General features: G+C 40.5%; 1 protein-coding gene across 29 annotated transcripts in view; it reads right to left on the bottom strand.

Moving 5' to 3' along the window:
* MAPKAP1 (MAPK associated protein 1) overlaps positions 1-21,204 on the bottom strand; it is a 254,194-nt gene that overhangs the window by 120,890 nt on the left and 112,100 nt on the right. For all 29 annotated transcript variants that reach the window (XR_014827397.1, XR_014827398.1, XR_014827394.1 and 26 more), the window contains one exon: positions 13,115-13,287. Coding sequence is in view for 25 of the 29 variants with exons in the window: in XM_084996342.1 (XP_084852468.1) it covers positions 13,115-13,287 (173 nt within the window). In the remaining 4 variants the exon portion in view is untranslated. The remainder of the gene's footprint in view (positions 1-13,114; positions 13,288-21,204) is intronic.

Raw genomic sequence — 21,204 nt, forward strand, 5'->3', positions numbered from 1 at the left:
CTTTCATAAGCCCACAAGGGTGCTGGTGTATCAGAGGATGGTCCAGTGACCTGAGTCCTCCAGAAAGGGCTACCTTCTGCTACTATCGCTGAACTACTACTACTAGTATTCGTTACAGCAGCAGCTGGCTATAGTTGCAGTATTCAGCCGCAACAGAAATGAACATTTATAGAGCTCTTGTCATGTATTTCCTCATTTTATTTTCATGACTACCCTGATACAAAGTTTCTAGCCTCATTTTACACATAAGAAAACTGGAAGACATGAGCTGAAGTAATTCATCCAAGGTCACCCTGATGGTTAGGGCCAGAATTCAAACCCAGACTATGGCTTTGAATCCCACACCTTTCTTTTTCTTTTTTTTTTTTTTTTTTGGTCTTTTTAGGGCCTCACCCATGGCATATGGAGGTTCCCAGGCTAGGGGTCCATTTGGAGCTGTTGCTGTTGGCCTATGCCAGAGCCACAGCAATGCCAGATCTGAGCCGCGTCTGCGACCTACACCACAGCTCATGGCAATGCCAGATCCTCAACCCACTGAGCAAGGCCAGGGATCGAACCTGCAACCTCATGGTTCCTAGTTGGTGAATCCCACACTCTTAACCACTATGTTCTATACTGATTAAGAAGGAAATGTGAACACATTAGAAAGCTTCTGTGAAAAATTACAAAAATAAAGAATCCTTGATACTGAATGAGATGAACCCTCAATTATCTGTAAAAGCCACCAGGTTTCCCAAGAGCTCTAGTTGGCTGAGTTTACACTGGAATGATGTGAATCCACACGTCAATCCACTGCATGGCTCTATTATATCTTGGTGCACTCTGTGGCTGCACTTTCCAAACATGCGGCTACTGAGCCTTTGAAATGCGGAGAGTCTGAATAGAGATGTGCTGTAAATGTGACCAAAAAAGAGCATTACAAATCGCAGTGATAATTTGTATATACATGCTGAATAATAAAATTTAAGATACAATGGGTTAGATAATTTATTTCACTCATTTTCAGAAATGTTTAAATACATGATTACTAGAAAATTTTAAATTGCAAGTGTGACTTAGATTTGCAGCTTGTATTTTTTTTTAAGCTTTTTTTGGGGGGCAGGGGGCTGTTTCTGAGCCAGGAATTGAACCCACATGATATCAGCAACCTGAGCCACAGCAGTGGCAATGCCAGATCCTTTGCCACCTGGCCACCAGGGAACTCCTTTTTCCAGCTTTATTAAAATATAATTGACATATCAGAAAACTAAATATAGAACTACCATATGACCCAGCAATCTCACTCTTGGGCATAGATCCAGACAAAACTTTCCTTTAAACAGACACATGCACCCCTTATGTTCATTGTGGCACTATTCACAACAGCCAAGACATGGAAACAACCTAAATGTCCATCAACAGATGAATGGATTAAGGAGACGTGGTATATATACACAAATGGAATACTACTCAGTCATAAAAAAGAACAAAACAGGAGTTCCCATCGTGGCGCAGTGGTTAACGAATCCGACTAGGAACCATGAGGTTGAGGGTTCGGTCCCTGCCCTTGCTCAGTGGGTTAAGGATCCGGCGTTGCCGTGAGCTGTGGTGTAGGTTGCAGACGCGGCTCGGATCCCGCATTGCTGTGGCTCTGGCTTAGGCCAGTGGCTACAGCTCCGATTCGACCCCTAGCCTGGGAACCTCCATATGCCGCGGGAGTGGCCCAAGAAATAGCAACAACAACAACAACAACAATGACAAAAAAAAAAAAAAAAAAGAACAAAACAATACCATCTGCAGCAACGTGGATGAAACTAGAGACTCTCATACTAAGCGAAATAAGAAAGAGAAAGACAAATACCATACGATATCACTTCTATCTGGAATCTAATATATGGCACAAATGAACCTTCCCACAGAAAAGAAAATCAGGGACTTGGAGAAAAGACTTGTGGTTGCCGAGGGGGATGGACTGGGATGGACTGGGAATCTGGGGTTAATAGATGCAAACTATTGCCTTTGGAATGGGTAAGCAATGAGATCCTGCTGTATAGCACTGGGAACTATATACAGCCACTTATGATGGAGCATGATGGAGGATAATATGAGAAAAAGAATGTATATATGAATGTGTGACTGGGTCAACCTGCTGTACAGTAGAAACTGACAGAACACTGCAAGCCAGCTATAATGGAAAAAATTAAAAATCATTTAAAATAAAAAAATACAACAAAATATAATTGACATATAACAACACTGTGTAAGTTTAACGTGTTTGACTTGACATGCTTACGGATTACCAAACAAATACTACCAAGTAGCATTAGCTAATACTTCCATCATAGTGAGAACATTTGGGAATCTTAGAAATGTTTCAACTGTTCTGTACTTTGATCCCTAGAATTTATAACAAAACTTGTTCCCTTTGTACTCTTTGACTAACATCTTCCCATTTCCCCCATCCCCTAGTAACCACCATTCTGATCTCTGTTTCTATGAATTCACATTTTCAGATTCCACATTTAAGTGTTACGCAGTATTCATCTTTCTCTGTCTGACTTATCTTCTGCAGCAGCATGTCCTTAATGTCCATCTGTGTTGTTGAAAACAGCAGGATTTCCTTCTTTCTCATGGCTGAATAACCTTCCACTGTGTGTTTGTGTGTGTGTGTGTGTGTGTGTGTGTACAAACACATATACATACACACATCTTCTTTAAACATCCATCCAGAGATGAACATTTAGGTTGTTCCCATGTCTTACCTACTGTGATGAACTTGGATTTGCAATGAACTTGCAATGAACTTAATATTGCAATGAACTTGGGAGAACAGATATCTCTTTGACATCCTGTTTGCATTTCCTGTGGCCACATACCCAGAAGTAGGATTGCTGGATGTATGGTAGTTCTATTTTTAATTTTTTGAAGAACCTCTGTACTGTTTTCATAATGCCTATACCAATTTACACTCCTACCAACAGTACACAAGGGTTCCCTCTTCTCTACTTGTTATATTTTGTCTTTTTGATGAGCATCATTCTAACAGGTACGAAGTGATGGCACTGTATTTCATTTGGACAGTACTGTTCTATAGTCAGAAACTTCCACTCACTGAGCACTGCAATAACCTCCAAAGTCTACTACTCCAGCCTTGTACACCACAGCAAAATTCTTCAGCTCCGATTAGACCCCTAGCCTGGGAACCTCCATATGCCGCAGGTGCAGCCCTAAAAAGAAAAAAAAATTGGGACCAGTCAAAATTACCCTTGAAAAACCCCTTAAATTATCTATGAGGTAGAATAAATGTGGTTTTATTTTACTTCAAGAACAAGAGAACACCTCCCATCTCAGTTCTTGACAGGGTAAAACCTCACAGAAGTTTATGGTCTTCTTCAAGAGATATTATTTCCCTCTTGGATCCAATGGAGAAATATAAATTAAGGAATGTTTAAAAAAAATCTTACAGGTCAGAAATAGACCCATACAAATACAGTCAACTGATCTCTGACAAAGGAGCAAAGGCACTTCAATGGAGAAAGGATGGTCTTTTCAACTGGATATTAGATGAAAAAAGAAAAGAAAAAGAAATATACACACAGAGCTTATACCTTTCACAAAAATTGACTCTAAATGGACCACAGACCTAAATGGAAAGCATAAAAGTATAAAACTTCTAGAAGATAACACAGGAGAAAAAGTAGGTAACTTTAGGTTTGGTGATGACTTACTAGTTATAATATGAAATGCACAGTCTATGAGGGAAAAATTCAGTAAGTGGAGTTTGTTAACATTAAAACCTTGGGCTCTGCTAAAGATGCTGCTAAGAGAATAAAAAGATGAGCCACAGACTGAGAGAAAAAAATCTTTACAAATACATATTTGATAAATATATAAAGAATTCTTAAAAATCAAGAATAAAAGGAGTTCCCATCGTGGCGCAGTGGTTAACAAATCCGACTGGGAACCATGAGGTTGCAGGTTCGATCCATGGCCTTGCTCAGTGGGTTAAGGATCCAGTGTTGCCGTGAGCTGTGGTGTAGGTTGCAGTTGAGACTCGGATCCCTCGTTGCTGTGGCTCTGGCACAGGCTGGCAGCTATGGCTCCGATTCGACCCCTAGCCTGGGAACCTCCATATGCTGCAGGAAGCGGCCCTAGAAAAGACAAAAAAAAAAAAAAAAAAAAAAAAAAAAGAAGAAGAAGAAGAAATAAAAAACAACCTGATTAAGAAATAGGCCTTTTGAGGCCTAAACAGAAAGCTCACAAAATAAGGCATCAAATAAGCATATGAAAAGACGCTCAACATCATTTCACTAGGAAACTGCAAATTACAATAATCATCTATCACTGGAGTTCCTGCTGTAGCTTGGGGGTAATGAAACTGACTAGTATCCATGAGGATGTGGGTTCAATCCCTGGCCTCGTTCAGCAGGTTAAGCATGCAGCATTGATTGCCATGAACTTGATGTAGGTCGCACACACAGCTTGGATCTGGCATTGCTGTGGCTGTGGTGTAGGCTGGCAGCTGCAGCTCTGATTGGGATCCCTAGCCTGGGTACCTCCATGTGCCGTAGGTGCAGCCCCCCCCCCCAAAAAAAAAGCTCAAAACAGACAAACAAAAAACCAATGATATATCACTGCAGACCTATTACAATAGCTAAAATCCAAAACACTTACGAAACCAAGTGCTGGTGAGGATGTGGACCAACAGGAGTTCTGGTGCACTGCCGATGGAAATGCCAAATGGTATTATAACCACTTCGGAAGAGAGTTCGGCAGTTTAGAAAGTTTAGAAAGCTAAATGTAGGCCTACCATACAATCCAGCAACTGCACTCCTGGATATACACTAGATACACTCCTAGATACAAACTGGAAAGTTATCTCCATACAAAAACCTGCACATGAATACAGTAGCTTTATTGATAATTGCCAAAAATCAGAAGCAGCCAAGTTGTCCTTCAATAGGTGAATGGAAAACCAAACTGTGATACATCCATACAATGGAGTATTATTCAGCAACATGAAATATAAGCTATGAAGCCACAAAAAGATATGAAGGAAACTTAAACACACATTGTTATATAAAAGAAGCCAGTCCAAAACAGCTACATGTGGTATCATTCCAAGTAGGTGATATTCTGGAAAATGTAAAACTACAGACACAGTAAAAAGACGAGTGGCTGCTAGAGATGAGGGGAGTGAGATGCAGAGATGGAACACAGGGCATTTTTAGGCTGGTGAAACCATTCTATACGATACAATAATTAGAACTACATAATACAAAAAGCATACCTAATGTAAACTACTGACTGTAATAATAATGTATCCATATTTGTTCAACAATTTTAACAAAGGTACTACAGTAACGTAAGATGTTAATAAGAGGACAAAGAGGGGCAAGAAGGAGATATGTGGGAATGCCATATTTTCTGTGCAATTTTTCTATAAATCTAAAACTACTCTAAAAAATAAAGTCTATTGGAGTTCCCATCGTGGCACAGTGGAAAGGAATCTGACTAGGAACCATGAGGTTGCAGGTTCGATCCCCGGCCTTGCTCAGTGGGTTAAGGGTCCGGTGTTGCTGTGAGCTGTGGTGTAGGTTACAGACGTGGCTCAGATCTGGTGTTGCTGTGGTGCAGGCATAGGTCGGCAGCTATAGCTCTGATCAGACCCCTAGCCTGGGAACTGCCATGTGCCTCAGGTGTGGCCCTTAAAAAAAAAAAAGTATTAAGATTTAAAGGTAACCAGCTTCAGAATTAAAAATAAATCAAGGAGTTCCTGCTGTAGCACAGCAGGGTAAGGATCCAGCATTGTCCGCAGAGGCTGAGGTCACTGCTGAGGCGTGTGTTTGATCCCTGGCCTCGCACAGGTTAAGGATCCGGTGTTGCCGCAGGTAAGGCGTAGGTGTCAGCTAAGGCTTGATTTGATCCCTAGTCTGGAACATCCATATGCCTCAGGTGCGGCCAAAAAAAAAAAAAAAAAAAACCCTCGAAACAAACAAAAAACCCTACTGGAAGAGAAAATCAGAAAACTGGCACAACATTGTAAATCAATTATAATTTTAAAAATAAAAACTAAATCAATTTTAAAAAGGAAAATAAGAACAAGAAAGTATAAAAAACAAAACTTAAGGAGTTTCATTGTGGCACAGTGGGTTAAGGATCTGGTGTTGTCACTGCAGTAGCTTGGGTCTGCTATGGCACAGGTTCAAGCCTTGGCCCAGGAACTTCCATACGATACAGATGAAGCCAAAAAACAAAATAACGAACAAACAACCCCCGCCCCCCAAAGCTTAAAACAAGTAGACTAACATGAAACCAACATATCAGTGGATACCAGTGGTTACAATAAATGTTAATAAGAAAAACTTCCCTATGAAAAGACAGTGACTTAGACTGCGTCAAAGGGAAAAACCTCACAAAAGTGTTCAACACATCTAAAACAAAAAGGCAAAGGTAGAAGGTCCTGGACAAGCAAAAAGAAGAACATGGGGAAAAGAGCTCATGGCACTGAAATAAAGCAAAGAAAAAGGCAGGACACAGTAGATAAATAAAACAAATAGTATTGTTTTCTATTGAAAAAAGGACAACTCACAATAAAGATATGAAATGGATGAATCTTTTTGTGCACTGATACATAGAAAAGTGGAAACTACTGAAATCTCAGCAAATGACACATACATACATAAAAAAGAAACAATTCATTTCTCTTAATCATTCATGGGCCAAAAACCATCAAAAACTTAAGAATATAATAGTAATTGAAGAAGCTGATTTAATTAAGTACCTATTATTGAATTCTGTAACCTATAGAGAATAATTTTTCCAGAATGTATAGAATATTTTAAAAATTTATTATATAGTAAGTCCCCCAAATATAAATAAATCTCTAAGCAAAATCTTACAGCCTACTTTTTTTTTTTTTGTCTTTTTAGGGCCGCACCCCAGGCACATGGAGGTTCCTTGGCTAGGGGTCCCATCGGAGCTGTAGCCACTGGCCTACGCTAGAGCCACAGCATAGCCCACATTTTCTGATCAACATTCAATAAACATCAATCTATATAACAAAGTCAAGATTTATATATTCAACTACCTAGAGATTGAAATGATTTCACTTAGTCTCTTCCAAATAGATTTTAGTTTCCTTTAGAATCAGTGCATCAAAATAAGCTGGAAATTATCTTAAATACCACACTCTAGTCTTGCTCAAGAATTAACTGGTATAAGAGTCAAGGAAGCCAAGAATTCCAGCCAGGTTCTGCATTCCTTCCCTTGGGTCAAAGCCTACTTCATAGACATTTTTCAAGGCACAGAGACAGAGGAACAACAGTCTTAAACAATTTTCTTTAAAATAAAGGGAAGCTCCTTTATTCATCTATCAATCTGCCCTTCTGTGAATGAAGAGCTCTTCCACTGGGCCAAGCCACTGGAAAAGATCAAATAAGGATCTATTCCAACACATTAAGTACAAACAAGGTGGAAGGAAAATAACCTTTGCACTTCACTTTCTGACAAGAAGAGACCCCACATATTTACCTTATAGATTGTCTTATGTCAAAGAGAACTGAGAAATCCGCTGTCACGTAAGAATGTAAAAAACCTCAGGAGTTCCCCTTGCGGTGCAGTGGAAACAAATCGGACTACGAACCATGAGGTTGCGGGTCCGATCCCTGGCCTCACTCAGTGGGTTAAGGGGTCCAGCGTTGCCGTGAGCTGTGGTGTAGGTCACAGATGCAGCTCGGAACTAGCGTTGCTGTGGCTGTGGTGTATGCCAGCAGATGTGGCTCTGATTGGACCCCTAGCCGGGGAACCTCCATATGCCTTGGGTGTGGCCTTAAGGAAAAAAAAAAAAAAAAAAAAAAAGGCTACCTTTGGACTCACTGCTACCCTCCTCCTCAGTCCCCTTTGCCAGGTGGAGCTAAAGACTCTGAACTATGGGAATGGAGATGGAAGAATGGCTACCTGATAGCTTTCGGACTAGAAGAAAGGCAGGAAGGTTCTTTTGTAAAACAAAAGTTTTTAATTTTGATGAAGTCCAATTTATCATTGTGTTCTTATTTTTGTTTGTTTTTACCATCACTGTTTTCTACCACGGATCATGCTTTTAGTGTCATGCATAATAACTCTTCATCTAGCCCTCAGTCCCAAAGATTTTTTTCCTTTGTTTTCTTCCAAAAGTTTTATAGTTTTCATTTTATATTTAAGTTGCAATTCATTCTGAGTTAATTTTATACAAAGTATGTAGTTTAGGTTGCAGTTGATTTTGTTGACTTATGGATGTCTCAATTGCCCAGCACCATTTGTTGAAAACACTAACTTTCCTCTACTTAATTTGTATGTGCTTTTAATATGAAGATTCATTCTTATCTGTCTTCAATTCCAGGAAATTCTCTGGCATTGTCTCTTCCATATTGTTTCTCTGCTGTTCCCTCCATTCTTTTCTTCATGTGTGGGAGGCTATCCTTCCATCAGGGCTCTTAGCTTACCTTGCATTCTTTGTATCTCTTTCTATCTTTGTGTTACCTCCTGAGCTGAACTCCTCAGTACGCTCTTTCAATTTATCTCCTCTTTAATTGTGACCAGTCTAGAGCTTATCCAATATACTCTTTTTTTAAAACTTTTATAACTGCATTTTATATTTCTAGTACTTTTAATTGGTCCTTTTCTAAATTCACCTCCTGATTCTCATCTGCTTGGTTCTGTTTCACAATTCCCTAGAATTTTACCAGGGATGTTATTCCTTTGCCATTTTGATGATTTTAAACATATTTATTTGAAATTAATTTTCAGATGGCTTTATTATAGTTTTGGGGCTGTGAACTCTTCTCCAGATTATTGTCTTTCTTAGTACTAGCAATTCTGATTTGCTTTGGAATTTTAATTTTATAGCTCTTCTTGAATAGGAATGCTTTCTCTCTTTTCCCCTCTCCCTTTCTTCCTCTCTCATCCCTTTCTCCCTAATGTTTTTATAGATATTGCTTCTGTCTTTTCATCTGTCAGAGCAGAAGCCTCTAGTCTAGAGGCTTAACACTGGCAGCTCAGTGTTCCTATCCTCTGGTAACCCTAGGGACACCAAGGATGTCACGTCATAGCCAGGTCTTGGCCACACGATCTCTCTATTCCCCTGTCACTTTGGAAACACAACTTCAAGGGAGCCACAGACCCAGGCTGCTATGTTCAGTTTCTTTTCAAAGGCAGGACAATGCCATCCCTGCTCCTAGTTTCCAGCAGTGAGACTTTCTTTGGTCCCTAACTAGGCATGAGGTCCGTTTAGTCCCTACCACCTTGAGCAGTGTTCCCCACTCTTTTTGGACATCTTGGTATACTTAGAAAATAACAGGGAGTTCCCGTCGTGGTGCAGTGGTTAACGAATCTGACTAGGAACCATGAAGTTGCGGGTTCGGTCCCTGCCCTTGCTCAGTGGGTTAAGGATCTGGCGTTGCCGTGAGCCGTGGTGTAGGTTGCAGACTCGGCTCGGATCCCGCGTTGCTGTGGCTCTGGGGTAGGCCAGTGGCTGCGGCTCCGATTCGACCCCTAGCCTGGGCACCTCCATATGCCGCGGGTGCGGCCCAAAGAAATAGCAAAAAGACAAAAAGAAAGAAAATAACAGAATGTGTGGCACACAGGTAGATACATAAGACGGTTCCCCAGAAATGATGGCTGGAGGCTCTGACTACCCTCAGACCACCTAGTTGCCCTGAAGCCTGAGAAAAACCAATATATTACATACCGGTAAACTCATTCACAGCATATTCTTTTTTTTTCTTTTTCTTTTTCGGCGTTTTAGGGCCGCACTTGCAGCATATGGAAGTTCCCAGGCTAGGGGTCCAATGAGAGCTGCAGCTGCCGACCTGCGACACAGCCATAGCAACACCAGATCCAAGCCTTGTCTGTGACCTACACCCACAGCTCAAGGCAATGCCAGATCCTTAATCCAGTGAGCAAGGCCAGGATCAAACCCACATCCTCATGGATACTAGTTGAGTTAGTTACCACTGAGCCATGATGGGAACTCCCAGAGCATGTTCTTTGGGAAGTAATACTCTCAAAGAATCGATGCCCAGCACACTCTGCCTATTTCTGTACTTGGTTCTGTTTCTAGTCCACAGGAGTTTATCTTGTTTTTATTAAAGTACAAATTTGTCAATAACATATTTCATTTATCATTACTATTTATTTGGAGAACACAGAATTTTAAAGCATGAATTTAAAGGGCCATCACAACCAGAAGTCCATGCCTTTCCTGTCTTTAGAGCACTCTCCTCTAAACCTCTCTACGTCACTTTTTCATACTCCTCCTTCAGATTCGGTTTTGATGTAGTTTAATCAAGGTTGCTTTTCGTGGCTCCACTCCCACCATCAAGTATGGGGTCAGATCTTCTCATAACTTTATAGGCTACTGTGTTGTATTACTATTGCCTATTTACCTTGGACAATAAATAAGCTCCTTGACAATAACGACAATGATGTCATCATGAACTGCCCTTTTCACCTCTGCATGTCCAGATTTAGCACAGTGCCTGCACTAAGTATGAACTCAATAAATATTTTAATATCACCTATAACAGAATTCCACGGTAGGAAATATGGGGCTCTCAAGTCAGAAATTCTTGAGTCTAACAAATAACAGATGTTGGAGAGGATGTGAAGAAAAGGGAACCCTCATACACTGTTGGTGGGAACGTAAACTGGTGCAGCCACTGTGGAAAATAATATGGAAGTTTCTCCAACAACTAAAAAATGGAACTACCATATGATACAGCAGTTCTACTCTTGGGTATATATCCAAAAAAAGAAACAAAACTTTACTTCGAAAAGATACATGTACCCCAATATTCACAGCAGCACTATTTACAATGGCCATGACGTGGAAGCAACATAGTGCCCATCAACAGATGAACAGATAAAGATGTGGTGTATAATACATACACACACACAAGGGAATACTACGCGGTCATTAAGAAAGGAAATCTCACCATTTGCAGCAACATGGATGGACTTGGGGGGCATGATGCAAAATGAAATAAGTCAGACAAAGATGAAGACTGTCTGCTACCACTTACAGGTGGAATCTAAAACGTACAACCAACTAGTGAATAAAACAAAAAAGAAGCACACTTACAGATACAGAGAACAAACTAGTGGTTACCAGTGGGGAGAGGGAAGGACCAAAAAAGGGTTATTATGGTATTATATGAAATTGTATATGTGAAACTTTTGAAAGTAGTAAAGCGCTATAGAATTTAAAGAATCTTTCACTCAATTTTTTAAAAAAGAAATTCCTGGGTTTAAATACCAGTCCTACCACTTACTGTGTGATTTAGGAAAGTTACTTATTAGCTTCTCTAAGCTTTAGTTTCCTCATCTATAAAATACATGGCACGGTTCAATTCCTATCACTCACTGGGTAACCCTTGGAAACTTTCCTTTCCTCTTTTGGTTTCCGTTCCTGCACTAAGCAATGTTTTTTTTGTTTGTGTTTGTTTTGTCCTTTTAGGGCCGCACCCGCAACATATGGAGGTTCCCAGGCTATGGGTTGAATCGGAGCTGTAGCAACGTGGGATCCGAGCCGGGTCTGCGACCTACACAACAGCTCACGGCAATGCCAGATCCTTAACCCACTGATCGAGTCCCGGGACTGAACCCAAGTCCTCATGGATACTAGTTGGGTTCGTTAACCACTGAGCCACGATGGGAACTACCAAACAATGTTTTAAGGATTAACTCATGCACCATATATACAGTCACTAGCATTTGCCTGCTTCCACTTTATGCCATAGCTCAGTCTTGAGTATAGCTGCAGACTCAACCTTTCTTTGAGCCTGGGTAGTGTCTTGGTTGAGAAGATTTTCTACTGCTATAGAAGCAGTAAGTATTATCTTTATAGCCACCATTTATTCAGGCAAAGTGGAAGGCAATGTCAATGAGAACTTGGAAGAATAATTTTAAGTGTAAATTTCATTTACCTAAAGAAAAACAAAAACACATGACAGCAGACTGGACATTTTAACTCTCAGAATGGGAGAGGAGAACGTCTCCATGAGCATCCATTTCCAAAATGAAGGCATCCACCACATTTCACTGCATCCCAAGCCCTGCTGTGGGAAGAGCACATAAATCTAGGAAAGGATGTCTGCCAGATGAGGAATTTAAGAAAACTAATGCAGCAAAGCACTTTAAAGTTCAAGTTATGATATACAGACATTGAGACCCTACTTTAAAGCACTACTCTTTTTTTTTTTTTTTTTCTCTTCTTAGGGCTGCACCCGTGGCATGTGGAGGTTTGTAGGCCAGGGGTCAAATTAGAGCTGTAACCGCTGGCCTACACCACAGCCACAGCAACGCAGGATCCAATCCTCGTCTGAGACCTATACCATAGCTCAGGGCAATGTCAGATCCTTAACCCACTGAGCGAGGCCAGGGATCGAACCTGCGTCCTTATAGATGCTAGTCAGATTCATTGCAGATAAGCCATGATGGGAACTCCTCAACACTACATTTTAAACATAATTGTTTAATTAGGAATAGAGTCTAGTGATTGAGAAAAAACAAAAAACAAAAAAAAAAAACAAACTAGGCCACTGACTGATAAAAAAAACTGTAACTCAGACTGAAATGAAACATTGCAAAAATGTCGGCATCAAACAGACTGGGAATCAAATTTTGACTCTTGTTATCTCCTACTGGTATAAACTTCAGCAAATAGCAACTGTCTGATCCTGAGCTTCCTCCTCTGCAAAATGAGGATTATAAGCTCACCTCAAAGGGAGCAGGAGAATTAAATGAGAAATCAGGTATGAATCACACCCAACTCCCAACAGGCGCTCAACAAACACTAGTTCCCTCCCCCTACTTCCCACACCCCTTTTATCAGCAAGCATCATAAAAATGCTTGGGAAGTGCTAAAAGGCACGTCCTCATGTTTGGATTGACAAACTTATCAGTCTACTTTGCAAGCAGGTTCTCTGAGATAAGCCTGAGATACAGAGGCCCAAGATCTGGTAAGCAACCTAAGCTGGATCAGTATGGACAGCCGGTGCCCAGGCCATTGCCTAAAAAAGCTGGCTGGGTCCAAAACGCAGCGTGGGCGGCCAGGAGACAGCCAGAAACTAGAGCAGCCAAAAAGACAGAAGATTACTTGAGCTTCGGCTCCCGTCCTTCGCTTGTGTACTGCCAACAGATGAGCCCAATCAGATCCTGCACTCTGGCGCTGGCCATTGTCACCACGGTCATTGGCAGCAGTCTGTCCTGGCTCGAGTGCAGGGGGAGGTAGACATCGATCTTCTTGGTTGCTGTTGTGCCTACATGACCCTGCGGACAGAACACATTGATGAGGGTAAAGCACACGGTTCCGATCACACAGACCCAACTGGGCTACAATGGCTGCTCTCAGGGCCTGTGTGCAGCCCAGCCATTTCTCATCCTTTTTGCACAGGTCCACTTACAAGCCTGGGGTGGTCCCAAAGTGGGAGAAAAACTGTCTAGTTTTAAGGGGTTTTTTCCTTTAATTTTAATTTCCTAATGGTCTAATGGATCCAGCTCTACCAGCAATAAGGTACATGAGCACTACAAGTAAAGTGAACAAATCGGAGTGGTGAGCAGACCTCCAATTTGGTGTCAGAAGACTTGCTTTGCTACTTATTCAGCGTGACCTTGGAAGAATCACTATTAGACCTTGGCATCAGCTGCTCTCCTTGAAACTACCACATCACTCCTGAGAACCTCAAATTTTCAACCTACAGTCTGTTGACACATCACCTTTTAATTATCTATCAGTCACTCTTACTTCCCAACACCACCCTGCAGACTACATGAGCCATTATAATCATTCCTTCACAAATATAGTTTTCATGCTCTCTTCCACCACTGGACACAACCGGCAGAACACCAATCTTGTATGAGTCCAACCCTCTGCATCCCCCAGCCAAACGCCACTGGAGAAGAATCACCTGACTGTACAGACTGATTTTAAACGCATGATGATAAACCTCAAACAGACATTTAACATTACAGGGCAAGCCTATTACAACTCCTTATCCAGCGTGCACTCCACTCAAGACCACTACTCATCTTTTGCTTCTCTTCCCAAACTTCCCACGAACCTCGCCTCTTGACCTTCCGCTCCTGCCCTTCCCTCATGTGCTGCCAACAGACGAAAAACAGAGTGCACTCTTGAACAACACGGGTTTGAACTGCACTGGTCCACTTACACATGGATTTTTTTTTTCACCAGATACAGACTACAGTACCACGTGATCCACACTTACTGAACCTGTGGACACCAAAAGGCAGCATCGAATTTGATCACATTACACTCCTGTTTTTACTTCCTTCATGGAGTAGTTCCTATACTTTAAACAAAATCCAAATTCCATGCAGTATCCAACAAAGCACCGCATGATCTGACCCCTGCCTGGCTCTCCAACATCATCTCCTGCCACTCCCCTGCCTGCTCATCATGCTTCAGCTACATCGGCCTTCTAGCAGTGCCCAGAATGTGTGTATGTGTGTACCTTGCCTGCTTCTTCCTCCTTTAAGGCCACAGCAAGTGCTAGTCACTCTATGTAGAAGGTTCTTTCTCATGACCTTTGCATCCTATAATCTGTGGCCTTGGGCAGGTTACTGAACTCTGTTCTTCCATTTCCTCACACATAAAATGATAATGATAGGACGTGCTATCTATCAGAGGCCTCTTGCGAGGATTGCTACTACTGTTATGGTTATTCAAGGCTCAGCTCCATATGACATCTCCTCAGAGAAACCGTCGCTGATGATCGTACAGAAAGAAAACCCATCCACAGTTATTCTCGTACACATATCCTAGTCTCTTCCTACAAAGCACTTCACGCTTTGATATTATATATTTATCTGTGTATATCTTCAGTGTATGCCTTCCCTGCCAGCCTCTGAGCTTCCATGAGGGCAGCCATAATAATGTCTGTTTTGTTTACTACGCTACACACAATGGCCAGCACTGTGCCTAGAGCACAGAAGATTCTCAAAAAAAAAAAAAAAAAAATGTTGAACTAGAGAATGAATGCATGAATAACTCAAATGCCTACCAGGACACACAGCAGGAACTCAATAAATGTTAGTTGCTTCCAGCCATCCCACTTGCCCTTCCACTATGGGTCTCTTTCCTGGTATCAGATGGATGTGTACAATCAAGTGGTTCCATCTTTAACACTCTATACTTATATCATCCCAAGGTGGAAAAAAAAAAAAAAAGAGAGAGAGAGAAGAACTAGGGTAAGGAAATGCATGAGTTCAGAAAACATTTTAAAAGAAATTCCACTACTCGTATAACCTAGCATCTAATATAAGATCCATTGATTCTTTTCTTTCTCTTTTTTAAAACTGAGCCTTGTCTCTACGTTATAAAGCAAATAAGAAAAAAGTAATTCTCCTACATAATGCTCTCTTTCACGCATACACATGTGTGCATGCACACACACCACCATGCATATTTTTCAGCTTAGTCAATAATTCCAATGACTAGCAAAGATGTCTCTAAATAGCAAGTGTTTTGATCTTATCAGGCAGTTAAAAGGTTAAAATTAACACAGCGGCAATCTTTCTGGAGTGGATTTATGGCCCTCTTATCACTTTCTTCTCAACCTCATTTTCAGACGCCCCAGTGGCTGTCACTGCTCTCCCTTCTTATTTCTGCTTATTCCTCCTCCTTCTTCTGAAGAACTAGAGCTGAGGGGTTATTAGGAGTCACAAAATCACAAGATACAAAGATTCAATGAAATGACAAACGCGAATGTACTTCGCAAACTATTTAATTGCTTTAGAAGTGCAGCACAGTTTCAAAATCAGACCCATTTCTATTACTCGAGTTTATTACAAGGTCACATGAGGCCAAAGACAGATGCTGTAGGTGCCCTAATAATAATTCCTATTTTAATAACACAAGATAGCATTTATTTAGAGCTCACTGTTAGCCTAAATTATCTCATTTAAGTCTCACAATTACTACAAGAGTTGGATTCTATCATTACCCTCATACTATAGATGAGAAAACTAAGGCTTCTAAGGCTCAAGATCCCATAACCAGAGCAGAGTCAAAACTGTGTCTGACTGACTCCAAAGCCTTTACTTTAAATATCAATCCTTCTTTCACTAAAGTTATCCAAATGTAATCAATTTCCACTCTCCAAAGCAGGAAAATCATCTCCCCCTCCTTCTCACGAACACACCACAGCAACGCCTAAAGCAGTCTCCTAAGAAGGAGTCTTCTGAGGAGCTACCCAAGGAGATTATAAGACTTCAGGGACTGAGCCTCCAGATTATGTTGCCATTGTCAGCTGACTGCTGGGAAGTCACCATTGTTTAGGAAATGAAAGCAGACAGTTACATGGTACTCCTATCACTCGCTCTACCCTCTTCATTTCATAGGGAAATAGCAAGTATGGGGAAAACTATGAGAATAAATGTGGCAGATACTTATTAAATGAATGAAGTACTTTATCTTTCTAATCTTCTAATTCCATCTTGAGGCACTGACGATGGGGAAAAAGCGCCTTGCACAAACCTTGAAATTATATGTTTTTTAATAAGGAGCCTCTTCTGAAAAAACTCAAGGTGGTGGCAGTTAGCTCTAATAGTCCCTGTGTTGCAATATTTAGAGGGAATCTTCTAAAACATAAAACAATCCATCAACATAATAGAAAGTAATTAACTTATATAAAAAACGGTGACCAAAGGATTAAAAGTATTCATCACACATCAAGGCAAGCAATATTCCAAAGACCTAACATCTAACTATTAAAAAGCAACCAGCAATAAGCAAAGATCAAATATATCATACAGTTTCACTGCATGGCAATTTATGTGTTCCACAACACAAAACTGGGGAAATGGAGGCATAATTAGTGCACAAGAGTCACCACAGAGACAGGGAAAACTGGTTTAGCTCCATCTTTCTCAATCACTCATGCATTCAAACAGCCACTGAAAAATGACACTGGGCTCTGCAGACAAAGTTAAGTGAGACACAATGCAGATCGTCATTAAATTCATGGCCTGCTGAAGGTCTACACTGTACAATATGACAATAGCTTTAAGAGGAAAAGCACAGGCTATCATGAAAGCTCAGAAGCAACCCAGACTAAAGAGGGTTGGTAAAGGCTTCCTCAATAAAAAAAAGTTTACCCTTTGGAGTTCCCATTAGTGGCGCAGTGGAAACGAATCTGACTAGTATCCATGAGGATGTGGCTTCACTCAGTGGGTCCAGGGATCTGGCATTGCCATGAGCTGTGGTGTAGGCTGCAGATGTGGCTCAGATCCTGAGTTGCTCTGGCTGTGCGGTAGGCCAGTGGCTAGAGCTCCGATTCCACCCCTAGCCTGGAAACTTCCACATGCTGAGGGTGCGGCCCTGAAAAGCAAAAACAACAACAACAATTTACCCTTCCATCCAATAGAACCATTAACTCAAGAAAAAAATGCTTATTGTATTTAAATACCTTCTATAGCAATACACAGAAAAGTGAATGAGTTCCCCCTGAGACATGGGATTATGAGTGTTTAATTTTCTGCTTTACATTTTTCTGCATTTTCCATAATGAAGATGTAATTACTTTTATTTATTTCTTGATTTTTAGGCTTTTTTTATTTTTTAAAAGTTTTACTGAAATTTAGTTGAGTTAAAATATTGTGATAGTTTCTGCTATACTTTTATAATTAGAAACAAAATAGTAATTACTATAATAACTAAAAAAGAGATAAAAAGCATTACTATACAGAGCTTAAGAGTTTTACGTGAGACAGAGAGGATCAGCTTTGAGAATGCAGCCCACATTAAGGCATTCAGCAAAACTTATTAGGGACACACTATGTGCCTGGTGCCGTGACAGGCTGTTGGAAAAAATAAGTTGAAAATATAACTCAGACACCTTCCTATGGCAGACTAAGTAATTTTTATTAAAGAAAAATAAAGAGTAATAAACCCACATTGAGCTGACAAAGAGTAATAAACCCACACTGAGCTGACAAATTTGGAATTGAACAACTCTCTTGCAGAGCAGCTCTTAAATCAGGAAATGCCCCTAATTCAGGTTTTAGAACAAAAAGAAAAGTATTTCCTGAAGCAAAACAAATTCTTCAACAAAAGCACGACTGATGAAGACCAACTAGACTCCTGAGTTCATATCATACGGCCTGTCCCTGACTTGATGGCTCGGCAGATGCAGCCAAAATCGAAAACTCAACATGTCCAAGATCTACTTCCTCCTTCAGCTTGTCTCTCACTTTGGTTGTTGTTGTTTTTGCTTTTTAGGGCCACACCCTCGGCATATGGAGGTTTCCAGGCTAGGGGGTGAATCAGAGCTATAAGTGCCGGCCTACACCACAGCTCACAGCAACGCCAGATCTTTAACCCACTGAGCGAGGCCAGGGACTGAACCCGCCACCTCGTGGCTCCTAGTCAGATTTGTTTCTGCTGCTTGTCTCTCATTTCCCACTCATCTCAGTTAAGGCTTTCACCACCTACTCTGTCACGCAAGCTAAGAACCTTAACTTTTCTTTCTATCTCATCTTCATCCAAATGTCTCTGAAATAGCTCTCAAACCTTTCTCCTCACTGCCACTGCCCTTGTTTAAGCTTCATCATCTCTCGGCAAGACCACTGTAGCCGTTTCCCAACTATCTCCCTGTCTCTAAAATGTGTCCTCTCTCCAAACCTTTATCTCTTTACTGCTATCGATGTGATTTTTCTCAAATCACTGACCATGCCTAGCACTAGCTCAGAAATATATGGTAGCTCTCCCCAGTGTTAGCATTCCAACTCTTCAGCACGGCAGGTAATACCCTTCAAAATCTGGCCCCAATCCCTCATTACTAAAGTATGCTGAAGAGGGGTTAAGAGCACAGATTTGCGGTCAACCAGAGCCAGGTTTGAATCCAGGCTTTGCCACTTCCTTAGCTGCCAGACCTTAGACGCTGGGCAGATAACTACTTCTCAGAACCTCCATTCCCTTACTTAGACAAGCAAATAAAATGTATATAAAATGCCTGACGCATAGTCACAAATCAAGAAGTGTACCTCCCAACCGTAATGGAAAAAATAAAAATCATTAATAAAAAAAAAAAGAAGTATACTTCTTCTGTCCTTTAATTCAAATGTCTCCTTTACCGAGAAGATGGAAATCCAAATTAATTCCTTCTTCTCTGCCTCCCAGCAATCTAATTTGCTTAGCCTTACGGTTTTCACTTTTTTTTCTACTTACCCTTACGATCTCCTTCCCCGTCCTCTCCTATACCTGCGAATTATAGAAACGGGAAGCTGCACCTCACTCTCCTAAGGCACAGAATAGTGCAGCAGGGGTGTGGTGTTCACTTACTAAACTGAAGGAAGTCCACAGACCATCTTTCCAAATGGACCCACCAAACTTACCTCTTCTCACCTATACCAGGGAAACTGGCTGTAAGTCTTCCACTTCCCAGGCCCTGTTCTTCAGAAGCCTTCCTTGTTCTCTAACATAGCCCTAGCACCTAACATAGGGCTGACACATAGTAGTTACTTACACATATTGATGGAATGAAAGATTAATATTATTTTTTTCAGTTCTTTTTATAGACACACCTGCAGCACATGGAAGTTCCCAGGCTAGAGGTCAAATCGGAGCTGCAGCTGCTAGCCTAACCACAGCCAGAGCAATATGGAATCCAAGCCACATCTGCAACCTATGCCACAGCTTGAGACAACACCAGATCCTTAATCCACTGAGGCTAGGGATTGAACCTGCAGCCCCACGGAGACTGTGTTGGGTTCTTAACCTGCTGAGCCACAATGGGAACTCCATAATATTCTTTTAAATATTTTTAAATTAAATGATTTTTAAACACCTGTATGACATATAGCATACAGAGGTACTATTAACCTGTTTTCCTGTTGTTAAATGGATAGAGTTTCTAATATTTCACTATTATGAATAATATTGTCAGAAATATTCTCTTAGATGTAAATGTTTGTGCACATAATCCAAGGAGTAAATTACTGGGCCATAGAGTATGAATGCTCTGTGGCTTGTGATATGTACCACAAAACCTCACTTTTTGGAAAAGTGTCTTTATGCCAATCATGAAATATCAGTATTTATGAACCACAGAACATCCAATTAATAATTAGCTCATAAAATGTAAAAATGTTATTTTTTTAATGATTTTTATTTTTTTCCATTATAGTTGGTTTACAGTGTTGTCAATTTCTACTGTACAGCAAAGTGACCCAGTCACACACACACACACACACACACATTCTTTTTCTCACATTATCCTCCATCATGTTCTATCACAAGTGACTAGATATAGTTCCCTGTGCTATACAGCAGGATCTCATTGTTTATCCACTCCAAATGCAATAGTTTGCATCTATTCACTCCAAAATGTAAAATTTTAAACGTCTCTATACAGAATGTAAATAGGTCAAGAACTGAAATATATAGAATTCGCACATGATGATAAATTACAACATTACATCTATACCAGATTTTTTCCTATTTGATCTCATTAATTAAAATAATATACATTTTTCTGCTTATCATAAGGTTAATTTCAAACTTGTGCATCTGCTGGTTTCCAGAATAGGGGAAGCAGGAAAAACAAGAGATGGTATTCAGTTCAAAATAATCTTGAATTAAGAAACATCCATTTCAAGTGAGTTAGCTGAATTAAGTCTTAAGGACAGGAGGTTCAGTTAGCAGCACTATTTAAAATATTTAACATCAAGGTGTGTCAATAACAAATTGAATATCAGACCCAAAACTGTTGCTGAGTTTTCAATTTTTCTGTCAAGGGAAAGGAATAGAGAAAGGATAGACAGCTTGGCTTCTGCAATTAAAGAGACAAAAAGCAGGCAGCATTATTCCATTAGTCACAACTGCACAAGCAGATCATTATATGTAATTTTAATGTAGAAATAAATACATCAGTGTATCCAGACAAAGTAATGATGCAAATTGATTAAAGGGTTATTTGTAGCCTTCAAAAGTTAAACTCGCTTAAAGGAATGGCTGCAGTTCCATTCCTCCAGTTCCTTCTTCCTCAACTCTCTCAACAAGGACTAAAGGATGCTCTATTCTACCAACGGCACAGCCTTTGATAACACGATATCCAGACTTGTAGAGGGCTCTCAAACTACCATACTCTGATGGTGACTAAGGGACTTCATTTGATCAGAAGAATGATTTCAAACAAAATCTGGCCTAATTCTGATCTAAGCCTGGTT

The sequence above is a fragment of the Sus scrofa genome, chromosome 1 (genome assembly GCF_054392235.1).
Source record: "Sus scrofa isolate SSC_HxYL_T2T_F1_AM1 chromosome 1, Sscrofa_HxYL_maternal_Yorkshire_Landrace_v2.0, whole genome shotgun sequence".
NCBI classification, from domain to species: Eukaryota; Metazoa; Chordata; class Mammalia; order Artiodactyla; family Suidae; genus Sus; species Sus scrofa.